The sequence below is a fragment of the Molossus molossus genome, unplaced genomic scaffold (genome assembly GCF_014108415.1).
Source record: "Molossus molossus isolate mMolMol1 unplaced genomic scaffold, mMolMol1.p scaffold_m16_p_1, whole genome shotgun sequence".
Lineage (NCBI taxonomy): Eukaryota > Metazoa > Chordata > Mammalia > Chiroptera > Molossidae > Molossus > Molossus molossus.
Window position 1 is genome coordinate 32,653,293 of NW_023425344.1, and position 25,476 is coordinate 32,678,768.

General features: G+C 35.0%; 1 protein-coding gene across 1 annotated transcript; it reads left to right on the forward strand.

The window, feature by feature from the left end:
- Window positions 1–3,936: 3,936 nt before the first annotated feature.
- On the forward strand, window positions 3,937–25,458 carry GUF1 (GUF1 homolog, GTPase). Its single transcript, XM_036265465.1, has 17 exons — window positions 3,937–4,101; window positions 6,432–6,543; window positions 6,683–6,831; window positions 7,109–7,189; window positions 8,810–8,887; window positions 9,701–9,784; window positions 13,323–13,387; window positions 13,890–14,093; window positions 15,410–15,549; window positions 16,698–16,821; window positions 17,180–17,312; window positions 18,342–18,485; window positions 19,400–19,533; window positions 20,544–20,645; window positions 22,279–22,398; window positions 24,443–24,479; window positions 25,285–25,458. Exons 1-17 carry the CDS (start codon window positions 3,937–3,939, stop codon window positions 25,420–25,422), a joined length of 2,010 nt encoding a protein of 669 aa, XP_036121358.1. The 3' UTR covers window positions 25,423–25,458.
- Window positions 25,459–25,476: the final 18 nt, after the last annotated feature.

Sequence of the window (25,476 nt, forward strand, 5' to 3'; positions counted from 1 at the left end):
AGGACAACTATTTTTCTTTTTTTTCTTTATTGAGTTTAGAGAGAGAGGAAGGGAGAGACAGAAACATCGATGAGAGAGAACATCAACTGGCTGTCTCCTGCATGCCCTCCACTGGAGATTGGGCCCACAACCTCGGCATGTGCCCTGACTAGGAATCAGACTGGCGACCTCCTGGTGCATGGATCGACGCTCAACCTCTGAGCCATACCAGCCGAGTGAGAAAGGCAATTATTGATGACGATTTCTAGAATTCTGACAACTTCTCTGTCCTAATGTGTTTATGTTATAGGAAAAGGCCAAATTGTGATATAGTAGCCAAATTTAGATCATATTTTCTATTCCTTCTTTAAAAGTTCTATATGTGAGAACATAGCACCCTTCCAGTAACTGCAAGAATTCAGAGTGCATTCTTTTTTCTGAATATAAATTCACTAAAAAGTTTACCAGTGATAATATTTTTATATTAATCCAGTTAGTTGAATTTTAAACTTATTTTGTGATTTTCGTATTTCTCAGATTTTCTTCATAAAAAACATCTTCATTAAATACGTTTTGCAGAAATGTGTGAATCAAAAATGGTGCATAAAAAGGGTATTAATCTAAGACTCCAGTGAACCATAAGCCATGAAACACTGAAGACCAAATGACAACATTGTCCTGATAAGTGCATTAATGGACCATAAATACATCTGCCAGAAGACTTTGACGCTACTCTTATACATGTAACATTATATATGTATAAAAATATGCATTTAAATGTTTCTATTTATTAATGAACCTTCCACTTGTTAAGGTGTATGTTGAAGAACAGAGTTTAAATCAATATTACAAATAGTCAGTTTTATCAATTGATTATTTTATTTCATCTACTTAAATAATTATTTCCGGGTTCTCAATTATCAAAAAGCCTAAATAATATGAATAAGAATTTTCATCTGATACAAAGAACCCATGTTCTAGTTAAACAACCACTTTCTTTTTTTTTCCTTTCCTCTTTTCCCTTCCTCTCTCCATCTATTCCCCTCCTCCATTCCTGTGTTCTCTCTCTAAACTCTCTCCTAAGGTGATTTCAAACATTCCCCTGGCCTTATGTACCATCGATATCGAGAGAATTCCTGAAGTTACATATGCCTCCCTCATGTTTCTTCACAACTCCAGACTATTGATTTGATCTTTCAAATTTATAACCCAAATTGATTTTTTTAAAAATCTCTACCTCCCCAATCCAATGCATTCTTCTCCAATCAAGGAAATAAAATCACAAACACCTACTCACTCAAATCAGAAATCATCTAATCTGCCTGGCTCAGTGGTTGAGCATTGACCCAGGCACCAAGAGGTCGCCGGTTCAATTTCCAGCCAGGTTGTGGGCCAAATCTCCAGTGGGGGGCATGCAGGAGGCGGCCAATCGATGTTCTCTCTCATCAATGTTTCTATCTCTCACTCCCTCTCCCTTCCTTTCTATAAAATCAATAAAGAAAAAAAATTTTTAAAAATCATCTAATCCGTCAATGAATTCTAATAATTCTGTCTCTAAAATATACTCCCACTAACTGATTCTGTCTCTACTGCTATCACCCTGAGTTAAGCCACTATTTTCTCCCACTTAGACTTCTGTTTGTAATTATTCAATGAAGTGAAATATCCCCTCTAAAGTAGAAGGTTGTTAGCTAGTAATAAAGTTTTCATAATAAAGACTGTAAAAATTATACCTTTAATGGCAAAATGACTTGCCAAACCCAGAAAAAAAAATTTCTTCTGTGGTTGCTGACTGCAATTAGCAGTGGGGATAAGAAAAATAATCTCCATTTGTAATTTTTTGGATTCTCTTCACCTGTACAGTGTGAAGAGATTGTGAACTGATCAGTTGCTATATCTGAAACAATTTTCTCTGTACCTGATAATTACACACACATATGTATTAAATTAAAGAATGAATGGCTAGATGGATGGATAAATAACCACAACTTTTAATTTTGCATACACAGAACCCCATATTTCTATTGGTGTGTATCAATCTCAGAATTATATAAGATTATGCAACCATTACTGCAATCTTTTGATATAAGAATGAAGACTCAGAATGGCTAAGTGACCTTTTTAAAAAGTCATGGAACACAGAAGGTATTGCATATTTTTTCTGTCTTAATATGAGTGGAAATTTAAGGTACAATGGAATCAATGTACATTAAATTGCAATACAGATTGCCAAAATAATTAATTACTATCTCAACACTGGAAACAAACAACTAATTTTTCTGTCAGCAGAGGTACAAAAGAATGACACTTTTCTCTTGGATCATTGACAGCTTTGTTTAGCTGAAAATATGTATTGGAGTTTGTGAATAAATATTATTTAGTGTTTGCAAACAGGTACATTCTTAAAATCAGCATTTTGGACAGCCATAGGTAATCTTTTGGAAGAAACAGTCTGTGTAATGAAAGGAAACTAGGCTGAATGAGAGAATTCATATTCCAAACTGAGTTCTGCCACGTGCTAGGTGTGTGACTTTGTACTAGTCACTTAGCCACTCTTAAATTTCTACTCATACTAAAACAGAAAAAAAATGCAAAACCTTCTGTTCCACAATTTTAAAAAAAATCCATTTTGGTCAATATTCTCTATATACTCTTATTATTAATACCACATAAGATTTGTTCCTACCGGCCCTGCCCATGTGACTCAGTAGACAGAGCTTCATCCCAGACTGAGAGTCCCGGTGTGATTTCTGGTCAGGCCACATGCCCAGGTTTCTGGATGGATCCCCAGTATGGGGTGTGCAAGAGGCAGCCAATCAATATTTCTCTCTCACATCCATGTTTCTATCTCTCTTTTCCTTACTCTTTCTAAAAAAGTCAATAAAAATATTAAAAAGCAAATAAATGAAATAAAAATTCATTTCAGTAAAAAAGGTAGTTGATTCAAAGATAAATAGTATATTATAGCAACATGAGGCTATGGTGAAAATCAATAAGGATAACATACTGATTATTGAGGTTTGGGCAACACTGATTTATATGAATTATTGTGCTCACTGCATTTCAAAGTAGCTTTTAGGTTCAACCTCTGTCAAAAGTGACAGTAGCAATTAGTGTACTATATACTCCTATTATTACCACTTAAGATTTGTTCCTGACGGCCCTGTCCATGTGACTCAGTAGACAGAGTCCTCCACTGTCACAACTTACAGTGGTTCCAAGACCAAGTAGAAACAATGCAATGGCCAACTGGACAATTGCTATCTGGGTCCTCTGCTCCAAACCCCAGCTAGTGCAGAAAATCCCAAGGGAGTTGGTGGGCGCCAGAATCTTGAGTTGCTACACAGATTTCCTTCTCTTATCATTACCCTCCACCTTACTTAGCCAGAGCTCTGCCCTCTGCAAAGTACACATTTGTTGAAGTTGAAACCTGAAGATGATGGAGACATTTGGGCATTCAGAGCGGCACTTTTTCCCACCGTCATTTCTCCCCAAAACTTTGCTAGGATACATTGTAACCATTTACCACCGGTTTCCTTTCAGATGAGCTAGATAATCACTGAAGCGTGGGGATATAGTTAGACTTCCACATTTTAAAACAATTACAATATTATTTTGCCACGGGGTAAGAGGCTAAATCCTAACACCACGCTGCGGGCGGAATGAAAACTACTAGTGAGCGTTTCCCGTCACGTGACTCCCTTACAGCCTTGAGCGGGGCACACTAGCGTCGTGACGTAGTTGGACGTAAGAACGTCGGCGGGTGGCGCTTCCTCCGGCTGTTTCAGCGGAGCAGGCGGTTGGGCAGCGCTGTCCAAGCACCCTGTCTGGTCGGTGTCCGAAAGTGTGGCTGAATTGTTCGCCGCCCCTGGCCGCGGCATCTCGGAGGAAACCAAGTCTCGAGGGATGACGCCGTCGCGTCTCGGGACCGTCCCCTGACGCTGCGTCGCCAGTGGGATGCGGATTCTCGCGGGTCCGGGCTGGAGGCGCGGACGCGCGCTCGCGGCTTGTGTCACCCGGGCTGCGTGCCGGGGGCTGCCCTGGCCTCCGGGCGCGCGCACCGGCGGGGCTGCTGGCGGCTGCCGGGCTCTGGACAGGCTCTACGGCTCCGCAGAGCGCAAGGTGACCGCCTCTCCGTTTCTTATTAGCCACGTACTAAACGTTGGGAGGGTGCTTCTTACCCACGTGGAGCATGAAGGGCTTCCCAGGACCGACTACGCGTGGACAGGCTGCGACTCAGGCACCGAGGCGGAGCCGACAGCGCGCCCGCCCGGAGGTTTCCGAGTGCCCCACCTGTTCTCTGGTGTGACCTTGGACAAGTCACTTCATGTGTAACCTCGTTTGTGATGGCAGTCACTAATTAACTGTTTATGCGAGGCAGTGGGCTAAGCACTTTGCGTCTATTACCTTAATACTCCTAAAATCCCACTAAGGAAGATGCTAGTATAACCTTCGTTTCCTTGGGAAAATTTTCTTATTAATTTATTTTTGTTACAGATTTTTCTCCGTTTTCTCCCATTGACACCCTCCTCACGATCCGCCCCCCACCCCCATCACAGTATTGTTGTCTATGCCTATTGATTATGCAAATATGCATATAAGTTCTTTGGTTTATCTCTCCCCGCCCCCCTCCTCTGAGGGTTGTCAGTCTGAGCCTACTCCTTTTCTATGTCTCTGGGTCTGTTTTATTCATCAGCTTATTTTGTTCATTATATTCCACATATAAGTGAGATCATGCGGTACTTGTCTTTCTCTGACTGGCTTATTTCACTTAGCATAATACTCTCCAGGTGGCTTCATGACATCTCAACAGGCAAGAGATCTTTCTTTCTTACAGCTGCATAGTACTCCACTGTGTATATGTACCACAGCTTTTTTTATCCACTCATCTATTGATGGACAGGGGCTGTTTCCAGATCTTAGCCATTGTAAATAGTGCTGCTATGAACATAAGGGTACATCTGTTCTTTCTGATTGGTGTTTCAGGCTTCTTAGGATATGATCCTAGAAGTGGCATCACTGGGTCAAATGGCAGTTCAATTTTTATCTTTTGAGGAAACACCATATTGTTTTCCATAGTGGCTGCACCAGTCTTGAAATTTATTAGCCCGGTGACCTGGGCAAGCTACTTGACCATTCTGTGAATGTTTCTTCATATATTAGATGAGATACTAATAAAACATCGAATACCTAATTTGTGAGGGTTGCACAACGAAAGGCATAGAACATGTTGGTCCAGTCCCTAGAATATAAGATGTGCTAGGTATGTGTCTTAGCTTCTGTATTATTGTATTTTACTTCAGCCAAAGCAAAGTTGTGTAATTCTGACTCTATTCTTGTGGTTGAAGAAGGTGGAGGTTCAGCATGTCTAAAAACTACATTATCTGATAACTATGAAGAGATATAGTTTAGACAGAAAAGTGAAGTATTTGATTGCAAGTTATGAGTAACTGGAAAAAATAAGACTTTACAGAAAATTAATCAGTTTTTCCCTTTTCTAAAATAACTGGAATTTAAATTGAATTTATATTGCAATTAAAACTTATTGAATATGGTGCAGTCCTATATATCTCTTGAAGGGTGGGAGCAAACAATCTTACAGGACAACAGATCAGATTTAGTATTTTTGCAGAATTTCTTTCAGATATAGTTGCACCATTATTATCTTCCTTGTGTTGGAGCACTCAAAAATGGAAACTTGAAGCTCATGAGAATGTTGTATTTCATGGGACTTTTTTGGGTGCAGATTATAAAATAATAGATTTTATGGGAAAAAAATAACATGTTTAGAGTACAAAATAAACTGACATATTTTACTTGAATACCAATTTGTTTAGCAGTTTGTAATGAGTCCTGGTCAAGATGTGTGAACTAAAAGTTAGGAGTTACATTTTTAAATATTTTTGAATTTTAAGTTAATAAGACCCTTTTTTTGCTGATGTGATTTTTACCCTTTTCAGAGAAGTTATTGAATAACAAAATTATATCTGAATTAAACTTTTAAAGACTCTATTAGGAGCACAAATTTTTATTTTTTAGGAGCACAGATTTTTAAATAGACCTAACTAGAATGCGGGCAAAGGATTTTCTTTTTCTCCCCCCTGGCTTTTCTATAGTTTGTTGTTGGTGGGTTTTTTTTTGTTTTTTTTTGCCTTCAGGCAGTTAATGAGTTCTAGGTATCTTGTATTCTCCATTTATGAAAGTGGTGGAAATATTATAAAGAACTTTTATTTAGCGGTGTAGTCACCTTTGACAGTGAAACTAACATATTTAATGAGTCATTATAATTAATTGCTTATGAGTTTAGCCATGTGTAACTTTATTGTTAGAGAAATAAAAATATGCACAATACAGATACTATAATGTGGTTTTTCAAAGAAAACTAAAAGAATATTCTTTAGTATATTTTGTTTCATATTGTGTGAAATTTATACTCTTAAATTTCTTTCCAGGAAAAAGTCGACATGTCTGTATTTCCTGTTGAAAATATTAGAAATTTCAGCATCATTGCACATGTGGATCATGGCAAAAGTACTTTAGCTGACCGGCTCCTGGAAGTAACAGGTATTTTCATGTTATATACTTGATGGCAGTGAGTAATTGATAATTACTTTTACCATGCTTTTTACATTTCATTTTAATTTATATGCAGTATTGTTTCTTTTTTAAAAATCTATAAAAATACTGTGTGTTTCTGTTATAGGGACAATTGATAAAACAAAGAATAATAAGCAAGTTCTTGATAAATTGCAAGTAGAACGAGAAAGAGGAATCACTGTTAAAGCACAGACAGCATCTCTCTTCTATAATTGTGAAGGAAAGCAGTACCTTTTAAATCTCATTGATACACCGGTAAGTTTAATATTAATTTTGTCTCCATTGTTAAGGTGAGACTTGTATTAATAATGCAAACAAATCCTTGTTTAGTTTTTGAACTTAACATTAAACATCTAACTTTGCTCTTTGTTTTCTCCTTGTTCTTAGGTTAGTGTAAATTGTTTCACAAGCGTGGGCTAAACTGAAGAAACATTGACTTTTTACCAAGTGGAGTCAATAGATTTGCCATAATGCCTCTCTCTAAAAAAATTATAGCTAACATTTATAGGTATCAATATTTTTTGTTTCTCAGGGCCATGTCGATTTTAGTTATGAAGTATCCAGGTCACTGTCTGCTTGCCAGGGTGTTTTACTTGTGGTTGATGCAAATGAGGTAGGTACCTATAATTTTATCTGCTGTGACATACTATTTGGTTGTTTCAAGATGTTTCCTTAAAATATGTTTTGGAAATAAAATTTTTGTGTTTGAAAAAAATAAGATTTACTGTATTACTTAACCAAAAGCATATGGTTTGGTCCTGTTAATTTGAAGTTTATTATACTAATGTATTTTTGTGTAAGTGACTAGTTCATCTTTAAAAATTTTAAGCTGATCAGAGGAATTGTTCAATAGTATTTTTTGTTGAAATGTGTCATAGATATAGCCTACCAAAAAAACCTTCAATTTTTAACAGTTCTTTTAAAAAAAAAAAAAAATGTTTTTATTGATTTTTTTCTAGAGAGAGGGGCAGGGAGAGAGAGAAAGAAACATCAATGTGAGAGAGAAATATTGATCTGCTGCCCCCTATTGGGGATCGAGGCCAAAATTCAGGCATGTGCCCTGACTGGGAATCAAACCAGGACGTCTCAGTCCATGGAACGACGCTCAATCCACTGAGCCTCACTGGTGGGGCAATTTTTAACAGTTCTTTTTCTTTTTCTTTTTTTTCATCCTCATCCAAGGACATTTTTCCATTTTTTGTTCAGCTAGAGTGGGAGGGAGAGAGAGAGAGAGAGAAACATCGACATGAAAGGGACACATTGAGTGGCTGCCACCGGCACGACCCAACCAGGGCCAAGGACAAACTGCAACCGAAGAACATGCCCTTATCAGGAACCGAACTCGGGTCTCTCTGGACCAAAGGCCGATGCTCTAACCGCTGAGCAAAACTGGCCAGGGCAACAGTTCTTAATCTGAGTTTTTCATATCAATTTTTAGCAAAAGTTGAAAATAAATCTTTATGTTTGAGGTCATTTTGGGTGATTTTAAGGTAGTTTGGGAAGTGTTAGTTTGAAAGAAACTTCCAATCACATTACCAACTTCTTTTGTGTTATAAATGTACCATACAAACATATTCAGTAGATGACGATTATAAGAGTTTTGATATGCTATTTAAAATAAACTTTTGATATATTTAGTTTCTCTCACACACTTCATTCAAAAGCCAGAGATTTTGTTATTGTTTATGTTTTCCAAAGGTGGGGAACCTTTTCTCTGCCAAGGGCCAATTGGATATTCATAACATCATTCGAGGGCCATTCAAAATTATCAGCTTAAAAATTAGCCTGCTATATTTGGTCAGGCTAATTCGGTGAGGCATGTGATGTTAGCTGGTACTAATTTCATGGGCCTTATACAGCCCACAGGCCAGATGTTCCCAGCCCTGTAAAAACCTACCCTGATGGTGTCAGGAAAAGTCAATCTCTACCTTATATACAAAGTACTGGGCTTTATAAACTGCATCACAGGACTGTATCCTACAGTAGGCTTGGATGACTTTGAGGGTCTATATTTCACCTTTGTGTCTCTAAGCCTAACACAGTCCCCTTAAATAAGTGCTTCTTGAAGTGAAAGGAATTTCACAGGGAATAATCCAGATGCATGGAAGTATAGATACAACAGTTTGTCTTATACCTCTGCTTTTGATAAAGATGTGTGGAATGATCTTGATTATAAGTTTTGTGACAGGTGGTAGAAAGAGCATCTCAGTATCCTGTGTCTTGCTTTTTCCAGGGTATTCAAGCCCAGACTGTAGCAAACTTCTTTCTTGCCTTTGAGGCACAGCTCTCCATAATTCCAGTTATAAACAAGGTAAGCGGGAGACAGCAATGCTATTTATTACTTTACTTACTAAAAGTAAATTTAGTGTTTGAATATCAAGTGTACTGTTTTTTTATATGTGGGACTTTCAACTATTTATTAAATATATTGGTGGGATTTCTTTGAATTGCATGTGATAGAATTGTGACTGAAACACCTGTTGGCTTGCATGTAGTTGAGAAGATAGTTTCCCTAAATTACGTGGTGTGATGGAGGGCTGTTTCTGTGGAAATGGTATGCATGTTGGGCAGCTAAAATATATCTGTTTCACTAAACTATATATAGGAAAAGAAAAAGAGTTTGTGATCTAGGAGGAGACATTCTAATAGGTGCCAAAGTGAGCACTGTGAATGCACCTTAACTTTTATTTATTTTTTAATTAATAAATTCAGAATTTTAATTTAAAAATCTGCATTGCATTCAGTATATTTTTTTTATTTTGGAGCTAAGTTTAAAAGAAGTAAGGTTAGCCCATTGGTAAGACAGTTTGTTGTAAGTTATGTCTAACTGAACTGATAAAATCAGTTTACGTGGTGTTACTTGATAAACTGTTGAACTCTTCTGCCTCGCGTAGCTAGCTGACTGCCGACATTTTCGGCATGCTCTGCTCCCTGCCCTCCAGTTTTCAGTGGCCATGCTTGTTAAAACTGTATTGCCTATACCTAGACTGTTTTAATACTTTTGAAAGAAAAATCATAGAGGGGTCAATTATACTTTTAACTACCTGCAAATACTGTTATTTAATATGTAATACACTTTATTGTTATTAAATTAAGACATAATGAATGAATTCCTTTTTTTAAGATAGATCTGAAGAATGCTGATCCTGAAAGGGTTGAAAAACAAATCGAAAAAGTCTTTGATATTCCAAGTGATGAATGTATTAAGGTAAAATACTTTTTTTTTCCAAGATTTGGTTATAATTTTAAAAATTTCAGATAATTGGCCTAACTGAAATTTTAGAGTGTTTGATAGCCCATCATTATATAATGTTTTTATAGTTCTATAAAGTTCTTTTTACTAATATTTCATTTGATCCTCACCAAAAATTCTAATTACATGGTTAAGACCGACAGGAATTATTCTTGTGATAAAGTTGAAAGAAGGGGTGCATAGATTTTTATCACTTTCTTAAGAGTGCAGATCTCATTAGCTAATGTGCCAGGACTGAAATTAGGTCTTCTGCAATTCATTGCAATATTATTTTTGTATGCCATTTTGCCTCTGTGGAAATAATTTTCTTTGAAGAGCACTTTCAAACTAATTTCAAGGCATTTGTATGTTTTCTTGGAATCCACAAAAAGCTTTTTAAATAAAAGAGCTAGCTAGAATAATAATAGTAAGAAACAATAGATATTATTTTTGTCAAAGTTAATACTATATTTTAAATTTGAATTTTTAAATTTACCTTTCTAATGCTGGTTTGGGTGTTAAATAGCTACAAACTGCAATGCTATATGCTTTTGTAGTATGTATGTCAGTTTAACAGTATGATGTTTAGCTTCCACTTCCAATCTTGTTTGATTGTTGCGAAAGCAAATTCAGCTAAAGAGTGTTTTTTGTTTGTTTAACCTTAATACATGGATGATTACATACAACTTGATAATGACTGAAAAAGCAATCTTTTTTCTTTTCTTGGATATACATATACACACATACACAATTCAATGGTTTTTAATATGAAGTGGAGCCTATTATAAGGTAGTCTTGGAATTTTGGTTTCATAACTTGGATGGTGTTATATTAAAGTCTGATGAACTATTCTAGTTTTAATACATCTTTACAAAATGTACTCAGATACTTATTTGGTATGTGTCAGCTAGTGAACAGAAAAGACAAGATCCTGTCCCATTGTGTTCATATTTTACTTGGGGAAGCAGTCATTAAATAAGAAAAAAAAATATGTAAGCATATTAATTATTGAATGAGACAGATGTCAAGAAATTCATTTAACAAATTGCATCGTTTGAGGTAGAATACCATAGTTAACAATAGAAAGATATTTTTTTCTCAGATAGATGTTGTGATGCATAGTAACTTAGGGAATGCCTCTCCGATGAACTAAGCCCTGAAGAAATTAAGACAGAGAGAATTGCATTCTAGGAAGAGGAAAGAGTGTGAAGGCTTGGCATGTTTGGCAAGGGTTGACATGTTTAAGGAACAAACAGGAGGCGAATTAGATGAGATGGCTTTGTAGGGTTAGGCAGGAATCAAGTCACACTGGGACTCTTGCTGTGCTACAGAGTTTGAAAATTATTCTGAGATAGTAAAAGGATTTCAAAGCAAGAGAGGAAATAAACTGATCATTCAGGTTGCTTTACAGAGAATGGATTGGAAAAGAGTAAGAAGAGATGGGGAAACCAGGTGCAAAATAGTGGTACCCATGTATGTGATGGTGATGTTGGAGTAGTATGCAAATTTGATGTGTATTTTGTAGATACAATAAATTTGCTCATGGGTTACATGTAAGGAGGTGAAACAAAGGGAAGAATCAGGGGGCTTTGGGTTTGAGCAACTAATCAAATATTTGTATTAAAATGGAGAGGACCTGGGGAGAAACAGATAAAGAAAGAAAGTAAAAAACTATGTTTTGGACATGGTAGGTTTGAAATGTCTATTACACATCCAAGTAGAGATATTTCGGAGATCACAATTCAGGCTTTCATGGATAGGGCTGGGTCAGAGATATTTAGGAGTCATTAGCATGTATGTGCTATTAAGGCCATGGAAATGGATGCTGTTTCCTAGGGGAAATGTGTAGGTAGAGAAGAAGTCAGACTACATTATTGTCACTTTTTACAGTGTTATGAATAGGACTTTGAGAAGGATTAGAGAGAGTATGCTTCAGAATAGGAGTGTGGAAGGAGTGAGTTTTTAGGTAAGTAGGAATAATTCTCAGATTGTAATGAGAGAGAAGGCAAAGAGAATGCAGATGGATTTGTATATTTGGATAAGGAGGTTTTTATGTTTCACGTTTCCTTAAATGAAATGAGAGGCAACACTGTCGGGGGTGGGACTGCTAGGAAGTGTTGGCTACATAGTGAGATCTATGGTCATGAATTCACAAGAAACCAGTTACAGACCAGTTACTTGATTTTTCTGCAGAAAAGGTTAAGCTGCTCTGGTTAAGCATAGAAAAGCATATAGTTGAGCGCAGTCACAGTTGAAGTTTTACCATCTTCTTATGATAGAGAATAGAAAGCAGTTGAACAGTGATTGTAAATAATGGACCTTGGCGTCTCAGCTGGAAAAGGAGGGTGCGGAGGACTAATGGATAATTGAAAGAAGTAGTCTACTCAGTGGATTAGAGGTTGTGATCGTAAAGGATTTTACAAACAAGATACTAGAGTCTAGAGAAGCAGTTCTCATTAGAGGTTAGTTTTGCCCCCCAGGAAACATTTGGTAATGTCTGGAGGCATTTTTTGTTGTCACGGCTGTGGTGGGCTATACTACTGGTGTCTTGTGGATAGGAGATTCCATGGATGCTGCTAAACATCCTACAGGGCACAGAATGTGCCCCAAAACAGAATTATTCAGCCCAAGATGTCTTTATTGCTGAGATGGGAAACTGATGTAGAAGGAGTTTGAAGGGTAAGAGCTGGTATTCAGGGAATGAGTTTTGAAATCATGATTTCAGAGATAGTCCAGTTACTGGTTATGGCAAAGGTGAGTCATGCACATGTGTTTTAAGTCTTTTGGCTTTTTTAGTGTGAGAATAGTAATACTATGCCTTATAATTTCCTGTGTGCCACCCACATATATTGTTTATTCTATCCACACAACAACCTTGAGATTGAGGCAAAATATGAATAATCACTTCATTTATCAGATGAACTTGAGCTCAAGAAGTATGTATAGGTCATAGTTGTTACATTACATACAGAGGCATGATTTTTACCTAGGATTTTTGAACTCTTAGTCCATTACCCTTTCAACACCATAATCAGAATGCTCTTATAATTTAATCCAAGAACCATAGAAATACCTAACTGTACTGGAAGGACATTTGTCAGCACACTATATGCTTTGTGCTTCCTTTTACAATGCTCTTCAAACAAATTGGTAACTTAGAATTATTATTTTTTTTATCCTCACCCAAGGACATTTTTTTTCTGCGTTCATCTTCAGATAGAGCAAGAGGGAGAGAGGGAGGAAGAGAGAGAGAGAAACATCGATGTGAGAGAGACACATCAACTGGCTGCCACCCACACGACCAGGACCAGGGACAAACTTCAACTTAGGTATGTGCCCTTAGCAGGAACTGAACCTGGGACTCTCTGGACCACGGGCCGATGCTCTAACCACCGACCCAAACCAGCCAGGGCTGGAATTATATCTTTATTCTGATCATAAAGCTCCATCTCCAGGATAGAATAAAGGTAGAATTTTAAGTTTAAATGTTTATTTTTTACGTATATATTTTTAGATTTCTGCCAAACTTGGAACAAATGTTGAAAGTGTTCTTCGGGCAGTCATTGAAAGAATACCCCCGTAAGTCTTTTGTTATTTTTATACTGTTTGTTTACCTTTAATAGTACACAGACCATCAATTTGATTTGTTATTTTAGTGTAGCATATGTGGTAAATAAAATAAATTTTTAATTTTATTTTTAGTAACATATAGAAGGCAAATACAATACAGAAAAATGAGAGAAAAGGATGATAGGGATCTGTCTATTCTTAATCAATGTAATAAGTAGACTTGAATATATTGACAATTTTTGTTCTTTGCCTTAATAGTGAATATATTTGATCGGTTTTATAAGTAACTTTAAAAGTCAGTTATTTAAAACTTGAGGTTTAATTAAAACTAATATGAAAATAGACATTGCACCTTATTTTATAGACAGATCTTTTTATTTTGGCTGTCAATTGTTAGTTATTCTGCAATACTAGAATAAATTAAACATAGTATTTGAGTTAAAAATAAACATTTTATTATTAAGATTTTAGTTTACTATATGTGTATTTACTTTTTACTTATTTTTAATAGTCCTAAAGTACATCGGAAAAATCCCCTGAGGGCTTTGGTGTTTGACTCCACCTTTGACCAGTATAGGGGTGTGATAGCCAATGTAGCATTATTTGATGGAGTGGTTTCAAAAGGAGATAAAATTGTATCTGCACATACTCAAAAGACATATGAAGTTAATGAAATAGGAATTCTGAATCCTAATGAGCAGCCAACTCATAAACTGTAAGTAATCTACGTTAGTAATTAAAATACACTTGCATCTATTTCTGTCTCATCCTTTCTCAACTTGTTATACTTAAAATGATCCCAATTTGGAGATTCAGGAAAAAAAAAAAACAACTGATTATTTAATACAACTATCTAGTGAATGATTTTTTGAAAGGAATCTCATGTATGAAGAATAATAAAAATTTGATATATTTTTATTTCTTTTGACTAGACATAACTAATTTTGTGATCCAGTGATAGAGATAGGATTCTGTATTGGTGTGTTTAATGAGGCAGTGAAAGAGACGGTTCTCTCACCCATATCCATATTTATATCAGGTATCATTTTGACATTTAATTTTTTATAATTAGATTTTCAACATAAAAGTAATGAAGAAAATGTCTTAAATTCTTTTCTTTAGTGTGGAGTTCATGGCAGAACTTCGATTAACAAGAATTACTGCATGTGGGGTTAGCAGGGTAGGTGCACTAGAACAACTGAGTTCTGAGTTCAGCTATAAATATCCAACTGCTGCCTGTGTGTCAGCCCTCAGGTACTGCCGAGGTACATGACCTCGGGCACACAGTTGGAGCTTTCTTTGGTCTTTGTTTCCTTACCTGGAAAAATTAAGATATTGAACCAGGTGACTATTATGGGTCATACTTGATAGTTTAATGTTGTATGTCTACAACTAGCACATTTTGCTTATTACATTTTTTAATTTACTGGAGAGTCATAAAGTAGTTTTTGTTGATTTTACTCAAATATTTCTAAAGTCTGTCTATATTCTGCCATATATATCATATACTGACCTTTACTACAGCGTGTTATCATGTAGATTTGCTTTTTTGGAGGAAAAAAACTAAGCTAAAATTCTGAAATCTTGAGATTTGCTCTTTTCTTACAAGAGGAACATAAAATAGATGCTAATTTGTTGAAATGTCACTTATTTTTCCTTGTTCGTTTTTTTTCTTTTTTAAAGCACATTTATAGCACAATTCACTAATAATGTTTTACATTGCAAGAAGTGTTTTATGTTTCTGCACTTAGGAGTTTCACTGTGTTTACATTTTATTTAGCTGGAGTTTAATATGCAAAGATGGGTGGAGTCATGACAGAGGCCTTAGGTTTGTTGTTGGTAATGGATTTTTAAGGCATGGTATGTTCTTTTGCTGATAATACTTAGAGTTGAGAATTGATATGTAGCTTTAGTTTCAGTTTCATGAGGTTTTGTTTGGAGAGTGATCATCTCCTGGAAAGGTAGAACTTATTGTGAGTATGCACTTGGAACATTAAAACAGTAAATATTCCATATAATAATTTTATTTAGATATGCAGGACAGGTGGGCTATCTGATTGCTGGGATGAAAGATGTCACTGAAGCACAAATAGGAGATACATTATATTTACATAAACAACCAGTGGAGCCCTTGCCTGGGTTTAAATCAGCGAAACCAATGGTATTTGCAGGTGAGGAGCTCACACAGTCAAAAGATGAAGGTCAATTTATTCTGTCATTTGAAAGAAAAATTACTAGAAATACTCATTTTAAATAACAGCTAATTCCAGGATACTCTATTTGTGTGTGTGTACTATTTACTTACTAGCTAATTTCATATGTATAGCAAAATTTTATGTGGGAGATAATTTCCTAAATTTTTTTAGGACTTTTTAAGAAACAAGCTCTCTCATGTATGAAAGAACATGGTAATATGAATTTCCAACTTATTTCCTTAGAGAGTAGGTCGTTATATTTGAATTTTCTTAAATTAGTTTATTACTGAGTACCTTCCCTTTAGCCGGCCTTTCTTTAATATGGTACTAGTGTAAACATGGCAAGAGAATAGTGCCACCTCACGTGGGTAACTTCGCAGTCTTTTACTACTGTGTGGAATTACAGACATTTGAAAAAGAAGACCCGACTGATGGTCATTAAGTTGCTCTGTGCTGGGTGTCCATCTAGCCCTTTTTTTCTCCCTTAAGTATCTCTCATTGTGAATGATGAACGTTTGTGTCCCCATGGTCAGTCATTTGAAGTTTGGAGGACTTGAGAGGTGGGGACTTGAGGTGTCAGATGAAAGAGAATCTGATGAATCAGTAACTTTGTAGTTTTTGTCAGTGAATTGAAAAAAGCAAAATATATCTTTGATTTCAAAGGATAATTTGTCATAGAGAATTAAGAATTCAATGTAGTTTTCATTTCTACTCCTGTTTTTTTTTGTTTGTTTGTTTTAAATCTGTTAATGGAGTCTCATTTGTGGTTGTGGAATGTCTTCCACTTTTGTTTCTTGAAATAAACACAATGTATTTTCCTAGGCCTAATTCCCATGTTTTTTTGTTTTGTTTTGTTTTGTTTTCCTTATATTTTCACAATATCAAAAAAACATCACTTGCAGTATGAATCCAGTTATACATTCATTAAATGCTATAAAACTTGAAAGATTCTTTAGAATCAGTGTAATTAATATTCATAGTTTTTTTCAGCAAACTAACATTTTGGTGAATGAAATATAAGAAAGTTATTTTAAAACTAAATGATTTTGATCTTAGAAGCATTGCATATTTATTTCCCTGGCTGGCTTTTTACATGTGATAATTAGATATTATTATGTCCTCAGGAATGTACCCTATAGATCAGTCTGAATATAATAACCTGAAGAGTGCTATAGAAAAACTGACTTTAAATGATTCCAGTGTGACAGTTCATCGGGACAGTAGCCTTGCTCTAGGTGCCGGCTGGAGGTAAGATTCAGTTACATTGTAGGGTTCCATGTTTATTGAAAAGTTAAGTTTAAGTAGTTTATTGCTCTTGAACGTTTCTGAATATAAGTTCATATTATTGTAAAGTGAAATAATATCTGCCTGTTGTTTCACACTGTGAATTCATATACTATAGGTAAATTTTATGGCAATTTTAAATGGAATCCCAGTGGAACATTGGAATCTTATTTAATGAAATTATGCTAGCATTTAATTATGATATGAACTGATTGAATGACTTTTTATACCACCCCTTCCCCACAAGGTAACAATATATTCATCAAAGAAAATAGACTCTATAGGACATAAACATTTTGGAGTGTGGCTTTTTCTTCCCCAGATTGGGATTTCTTGGACTTTTGCATATGGAAGTTTTCAACCAGCGACTAGAGCAAGAATATAATGCTTCTGTTATTTTGACAACTCCTACTGTTCCATATAAAGCTGTTCTTTCATCAGCAAAATTGATAAAGGTACTATTGTGAACCAGGATACAAGGGAAAACTCAATGTGTGTGTGTGCGTGTGCAGAATGCAAGAGAAACTTGGTACACTGTTAGCTGACTGGCTATTAAAACCAAATATTTTTTTATTAATAGCAATATAAATTGAGTTACCTCAGGATTAATGATGGAGAATCTACATGAGAAACAACTTATAAAATGTTTTACTTTATAAAATATCCATATTATCAATACCATTCTGTTACTGAATTAGTAATGAAAATACTGTTCTAAACCTAGTGTAAAGATGATGAATATATTTCAGTTATAAGTAATTTAGCTTATTAAAAATGAAGCATTCATTCCTACCTGGCTGTAGGAATTTTAGATTTTAAGTTAATGATAGAGATAGCGCTGTATTCCATCTAAGTGGTAATCTAAGTGTTTATTTTAAAGAAATACTAACTTTGGCATCTTTAAGTATTTTCCAACAAAATTAATTTAGGAAACTGATTATAATGCCTTATAAGGAGTGGAATAAAATGTATTCTTATTTCATACTTTTCTAAATAGTATGTGAAATGTCTTTAGTAAATGTGAATACATTGCTTATTAATATTAAATGATTACAGTTAGATTTTTTTTTTTTTTTAAGATAAAGTGGAAGGGAGGGAGAGAGGGGGAAAGAGAGAAACATTGATGTGAGAAAGACATTGACTGGCTGCCTCCTACATGACCCTGACCGGGGCCGAGGATCGAACCTGCAACCTAGTTACGTGCCCTTGACTGGGAATCAAACAAACCCACAACCCTTCAGTCTGAGGACTGATGCCCTAACCTCTGAGCCAAGCTGGCCAGGGCTGAAGGAATTTTAAATCTAAAGCATGTTAAGATAATATTCTACGCTTTAGGGATTCTGTTGTTTTTTCCAACAAATTTTCTGTTGTAATTCCAACAAATTCAGTAACAAAATAAATTCTAACATTTACTTTAAATTAAAACATGGTAATAATTTATTAAGATTTCTTTTTAACTATTGCTGGTATTTATTTACTTTTAGGAATACAGAGAAAAGGAGATCACAATCATCAATCCTGCACAGTTCCCTGATAAATCAAAAGTAACAGAATATTTGGAGCCAGTTATTTTGGGCACCATTATAACACCAGATGAATATACTGGAAAAATCATGATGCTTTGCCAGGTATAAATGTAATATAATTTAATATAAAAATAAATTTTAGTCTTCTCAAGCAGTTTTGAAAGATTTCTCTCTGTGGAGCACACTGAATTTATAACAATTTTTTATAAAGATTTGTATTTATATACATACATACATACATACATATTACCTATCTATATACATGTGGATATAGATACAAATACTTTAAAACATATTTTTATTTAAAATAAAGAAAGAGAGTCAGAATTTTGATCAACTTGGTTAACTTAACGAATTACTATTTTAGCCCAAAGGAAAGAAATCTGATGCTTATTTATCCTGAGTGGATAAAAATGTAATTTCTTTTAGACGTTTTGAGTATCTGATACTGAATGTAGTTTGAAATGTTATAGTAATACTTAACAGACCTTTAATTGGAAGGTGTTTTCCATTTTGCTTTAGTTCTCACCACACTGTAATAAATGACTTATTCCAAAAATGGGATATAATCATAGTCCTTAAAAAATACCTATTTGAAATATTTTGACATATATTAGAAAGAACTCTCAAATGTTGAGTATGGACTTAAATCACAAACTATATAACAGCTATGGTCAGTCATTTAATTTCCCTGGACCAAAGTTTCTTTATTTGTAAAATAAGAAATTAGAACTTTTGACTTTATCTGCAGTTACAATTTGACTTATTATTAAATGAAATACTGTATAATTTTAAAAGATAAAATTGTTAAATACAAAGAATTAAAAGCTTTGTTGTATACTGTACTTGAAATGCAAAATGGTTCTCCCTATATTTTAAATAGTATGTGAATACACTACTTTATCAGCACTTATAAGGAAATATTTAAGTTGGTAATTGATATTTGTCTATATTTGTTTCAAATCATTATTTGAATAGGTGATCATTAAAAACAGTTTTTCCCCTGCCCTTTTTAGGCTCGAAGAGCAGTTCAGAAGAATATGGTATTTATAGATCAAAACAGAGTTATGCTTAAATATCTCTTACCTTTGAATGAAATTGTGGTGGATTTTTATGATTCTTTGAAGTCCCTGTCTTCTGGATATGCTAGGTAAAAATTTAATGGTCAATTCAGATAGTTGAACAATTTTTATTTTTTAACACTGACCAGCAAGAGTATCTTATCTTTCTTTGTATTTAAATAGTACTTAACGTGGTATCTTTCATTCAGTAAATGCATAATGATATTTTTTGAGTAAAGAAAGGATTTTAGAAACTCTTTAGGCAGTAGTCTGGTTTTAGAGAATATTAATATCACCTTGCAACTGCCATGGTTTAGAAACCAAACATATTTGCACCTGTAGGTACCAGTTTGTTTTAAAATTGTGACAATAGGAATATATATGTTCTTCTCCATAATTGGAAAGACATGTAAGCATAATTGAAATTTTTTTCATTAGACTTCCATTTTGTAAATTAAACCTGTGTTTTGATTAGCATTTTAAACTTTGACCATATTATTAATATTAATAGCTGACACTAACTGCTTATATGTGCTAGACTAGACTCTGTTCTAAACACTTTTTAGGAACTGTTCAAATGCTTTACATGTATTAATTCATTTCATCCTCAAAAAAGCCCTGTGAAGGTTCAAACTGAACAACTATATCTGAAATCCATAAGTCTCATTTATCAATGGCTATTTGTCAATGCCCTAGCATTTATTTGATGGGAACTGGAATACTAAACAGAAACCCAGCTTACAAATCTGAGAATGACCCATTAGTGTATACTGTTGTCTTCAGCCAGCCAGCTGCTGGGAGGCAACATTGGCAAGAAGGTGACATTTGCTTCCAATGATCATTTTCCTGGACTGGATTACCATTCTCTTTTCCTGCCCCCTTTAGAGCATGCTTTCCTGCCTTTGCCCCTCATCTCGCAAATGTAAAGAGATGGCAAAATGTGTTCCTTACTATGATCATTTAGCTCCATTAATCTAAAATGTATATAACATTTTGATGGAAAGTTAAATCTTTTGGGGGAAGTATGGCAGTGTAGAAAAAGGATGTTTTGAAAAGAAAAAACATGTAATCTATTACTTGGACATTTTTTTATTGTTAGTTTTGATTATGAAGATGCAGGCTACCAGACTGCGGAACTTGTAAAAATGGATATTCTGCTGAATGGAAATGTTGTAGAGGAGCTGGTAACTGTGGTACACAAGTAAGTTGAATAGAAACTAATCATGGAATGTGAAAGTAACCACTTTTAATATGTTTTTATTTAGTTAATGGTTGCTCCGTTTTATCTGACTTACCTTGAAAACTTAAAAGTAATTAATTAGCCCTGGCCATTGTGGTTCAGTTGGTTGGAGCATCATCCAGTACACCAAAAGGTGGCGGTCTGACTCCGGGTCAGGACACATACTTAGGTTGGGGGTTCCATACCTGGTCAGTGCACGTACAGTAGGCAACTGATCAATGTCTCTCTCTCACATCAATGTTTCACTCTCTCTCTCTTCTCTCTCTTTCCCTCTCCCTTCCTCTCTAAAAAATCAGTAAAAGCATGTCCTTGGGTGAGAATTAAAAATAAAGAAATGTTGCCCAGCTGGTGTGACTCAGTGGTTGAGCATCGACCCATGCACCAAGAGGTTGCTGGTTCAATTCCCAATCAGGGCACATGTCCAGGTTATGGGCCAGATCACCAGTGGGGAGCATGCAGGAGGCGGCCAGTCGATGTTCTCTCTCATCAATGTTTCTCTCTCTCTCTTTCCCTCTCCCTTCCTCTCTCTAAAATCAATAAAGAAAATAATAATAATAAAAAAATTTTTTTTAAGTAATGAAATTTTCCTGTACTAGTTTTTTCTTCCATTTGTTTTCCATGTTTCTCTTTCCAAATTATTAACGTAGACAAAGAGACTAAAGTTAACGATAGTCAAAAAGAATAGTGTCATGGGAAGAAATGTTTCCCTTACCAGGTAAGATAAAGTGAAATAAAATGTTTTTTAAACCTAATGATAGGTTTAGAATTGAGAATAGAGTTTATCTTAAAAAATTTATAATAGTGAAAAATAAATACCCTAGATGTTCAATAAATAGCTGATTGGTTAAAATAAATTATGGCGCCCTGATATAGTTCATTTGAAGCCATTAAGACCATATGTGAATTACTATTTAGGGAAATAAAAGTGCCTAATAAAATGGTAGAATAAACTACAACAAGTAAATAAATATACGTATGTAGGAAAAGAAGGATATATGTTTAAGATATACGTTCCAGCCCTGGCTGGTTTGGCTCAGCAGTTAGAGCCTCAGTCTGTGGATTGAATTGTTGAGAGTTTGATTCCTGGTCAAGGGCATGTGCCTGGCTTGCAGGTTTGATCCCCAAACCTGGTGAAGGTCATGTGGGAGGCAGCCAATTAATATGTCTCTCTCACAAGAATGTTTCCCCCTCTCCCTCTCCCTCCCACCCCTCCCCCCTCCCTTTCCTCCTCTCCCCCTCTCCCCCTCCCATCCATTCTATCTAGAAAGCAATGGAAAAATATCTTTGGGTGAGGATTAAAAAAAAAATAAGATAAACATTCTATTGTGATATTTCAGTGATTATTTACTGGTGACAGGAAGGACATCAAGAATGGTTTTTATTCTCTCATGTATGTTTTTCTATATTTTCTGTTCTAGATCATGTTATTTTTGCAATTAGCAAAGTTGTTGATTTAGAGAGTGATGTTTATGATAAAAGAGTTCCATTTGAACCTCCTTAAGGAATCACCTTTACATTGATTATGTATATGGACTAGAAAGTTACTTAAACATTCTTATTTAGTATAAGTAAATACTTGAATTTTCTGATTCAGAGACAAAGCACACACTGTTGGCAAAGCCATATGTGAACGTCTGAAGGATTCTCTTCCCAGGCAGCTGTTTGAGATAGCAATTCAGGCTGCTGTTGGAAGTAAAATCATTGCCAGAGAAACGTGAGTTGAAATTCATTTTTGTTCCTGATTGGTTACCCAGAAAATGAAATACTAAAAAATTCAACTTAACATTAGCCTAAGCCAGCGGTTTTCAACTGGTGTACCACAAAAATTTTAAAACATGCAATACCTGACTATTTAGTCAGGAGCACTGACCTCTTTTCTTCTAGGTTGTCAAATAAATAAAATGACATTAACCAACACAACAGTAACCTTCTGGTGTGAATGAATCAAAATTATACCTAGTTTTTCGGTCAGATCTGCCAAAAAATATATTTTGGGGTGTGCAGCAGAATTCTAGTTATTAGTTTATGTGTGCCATGAGATGAAAAATGTTGAAAATCACTGGCCTAAGCTTTACTACTTGACTCTTAATTCCACTAATTTAAGTGATGACTTACTTTTAATTATTTATATAACACTTTTTTATGATATTATTTACATTTATTAGTAAAATATATTTGGGTTTGAGCAATTACCTTATTTCCACTAATTTTATTGAATGACTATTGAATTTCCTGGATATTTCTTTAAAGTTTTTATGGTTTTATCCCTTCAAGTAAATTATAAACTAATAGAAACTGAAACAAAAAAGGTTTTAGAGATATTCTTCCAAAAGACAAAACTAAGTTATGATTTTTACTCAAAGCATTCCTCATAGCTAGTCAGGTTGTAAATCAGAAAGATAAGACAGGAATGCTAGCCTCATGTTAGGCTTTTGCATTCTTGAATACAGACCACATGTGATGCCGGAGACGTGGAAGATAGACTGATGTGAGCAAGAAATGTCTTTGTCATGACACATCATGTATAAATCGGAGCTCTGAAGAAGGTGCTGTGCGAGTAACAGAAAGGGCAGGGATTGTCTTGCAGCAATTCCTTTTTTTTCTTTTTGTCTTGATTGTCTGAATACTTGTGGAAAATCAGAAGTAACTCCTCGCTTGGAAATTGCTATTCCATTCTTATCTAAGCCAAACCATGTCAGTAGTGATGAAATACAACCATGATTGTTACATAGTCTTGGAATAAATTTTATACCAATATTTGCAATGAATTTCATTTTCTAACACCATTTTGCTTTAGAGTTGGTTTTGTATTTCATGAATACCCAGAGATTAGGCAGAATGGAGTTGATAACCTGGGAACAGCCTGGAAAGTGCAATTTAGATAGTTAACAGACCTAAGTGTTGAGGTAGACAATAAAGAAAAAATAGATTTTTATAACCTTATGGAATACATAAAAATGGAGCTACTTTCAAATTTCTTATCCTCCAAAATTCTCAGCAACATTATAGAAGTAGTTAGTTTATAACTGCTTGGATGGATATATTAAAATTTAGTGTACCCTGCCCTAGCCGGTTTGGCTCAGCAGTTAGAGAGTCGGCCTGTGGTCCAGAGAGACCTGGGTTTGGTTCCCGATAAGGGCACGTACCTCAGTTGCAGTTTATCCTTGTCCCTGGTTTGGTTGTGCGGGTGGCAACCACTCGATGTGTCCCTTTCACGTAGATGTTTCTCTCTCTCTCTCTCTTTCTCTCTTTCCCTCCCTCCCTCCCACTCTATCTGAACAAAAAATGGAAAAATGTCCTCAGATGAAGATAAAAAATAAATAAAATTTAGTGTACCCTAAAGTGGGTTCTATAAAACTAATATATTCTTTATTTTCCTAGTAACTGTTGACCCACGTTAGGTGCATTTGGTAATGAAATAATCATTTTTTTAAATTAATTTGTAAGTATAAGTGGTAGTATTTTTAGGTTGAGCCAGAAATGACCTTTCAGAATTCTTATAATCAAGGTCATGCCATGCTTGAATTTGGCCTCATCAACGCTACCCACAGGTCTTCGCCTTTTTATTCTTAATGTACGTTGGTACTCATGAAAATAAAGTGGAAGCCTATTTGAGCTACCTAATTATTTACTTATGGCAGTTTTACATAGGTCTGACAGGATCATTTAAATCTTTAATAAAGGAGGAGACTTTGAAAATAAAGTACTTTTAAACAGTATAATGAAGTTATATACTTATAAAATGTTCTCTTTTACAGTGTGAAAGCCTATAGGAAGAATGTCTTGGCAAAATGTGTATGTACCTACCTGTGTTCTACTTTGTAATAATAGTTCTACTTTATGAGTTTAAAATTAAGGGGGTATAAATATATTGGTTTCCATTGCTGGTTTTTATAATACCCTTTATTTCATCTCCAAGGTTTTTTTTTGTTTTTTTTAATTGGTAAATGTCAACCTAATTATGATAGCATATTTCATTTTGACTATGTTTTTACATATTTTTCATATTATTTGGAATACTAAGAAAGTATTTTATAACAGTTATGAACAGGATAACACGTTTTGTTTAATTTATAGGGAAAAATTTTGAAGACAATGTCTAAACAATGGGGACAATATGAGATTGAAATCCACCTCTCCTATATTGCTTTGCCAAGTTTTCTGTCTCATTAAAAAAAGTATTCTTAGCTCAGTTATTATGAGACTCAAATGATAAATGCTATTTCAAAATCCTCTGCATAGCAACTGGTACATATGCCCATGTATGTTTCTGTATTAGACTACAGCTATAGAACCCAAAATGTCAAGCCTTGAATCAGTAAGGAGATTAGTAGCTCTTTCTTGACATGCGTAATGTAGTACTGGGTTTCCTTGGGGATCTTCATCTCCATCCAAAACCAAATAAATAAAGCCTTTATCATTTTTGAAGGCAGGAAAATTGGGATCTGCTGGGAAGAGGACTAGAGAGGTATCCGCAGATGTCTTCCTCATGGACTCATGGATAATAACTGTACAGTTCTTATATTGATGTCAGTGTGTTATTGTTTGAATACTTTTCTATGGAGTGATCTGGACTTCCAATTTTTAAAATATTTTTCAGTATGGTGGTGATATTACCCGAAAAATGAAGCTTTTGAAGAGACAAGCAGAAGGAAAGAAAAAACTGAGGAAGATTGGCAACATTGAAGTTCCAAAAGATGCTTTTATAAAAGTTCTGAAGGCACAATCTGATAAATAATTGGTGCGAAATATAAGGAATTTTTGTGAATTAAAAGTTGTGTATCTTTCGTGT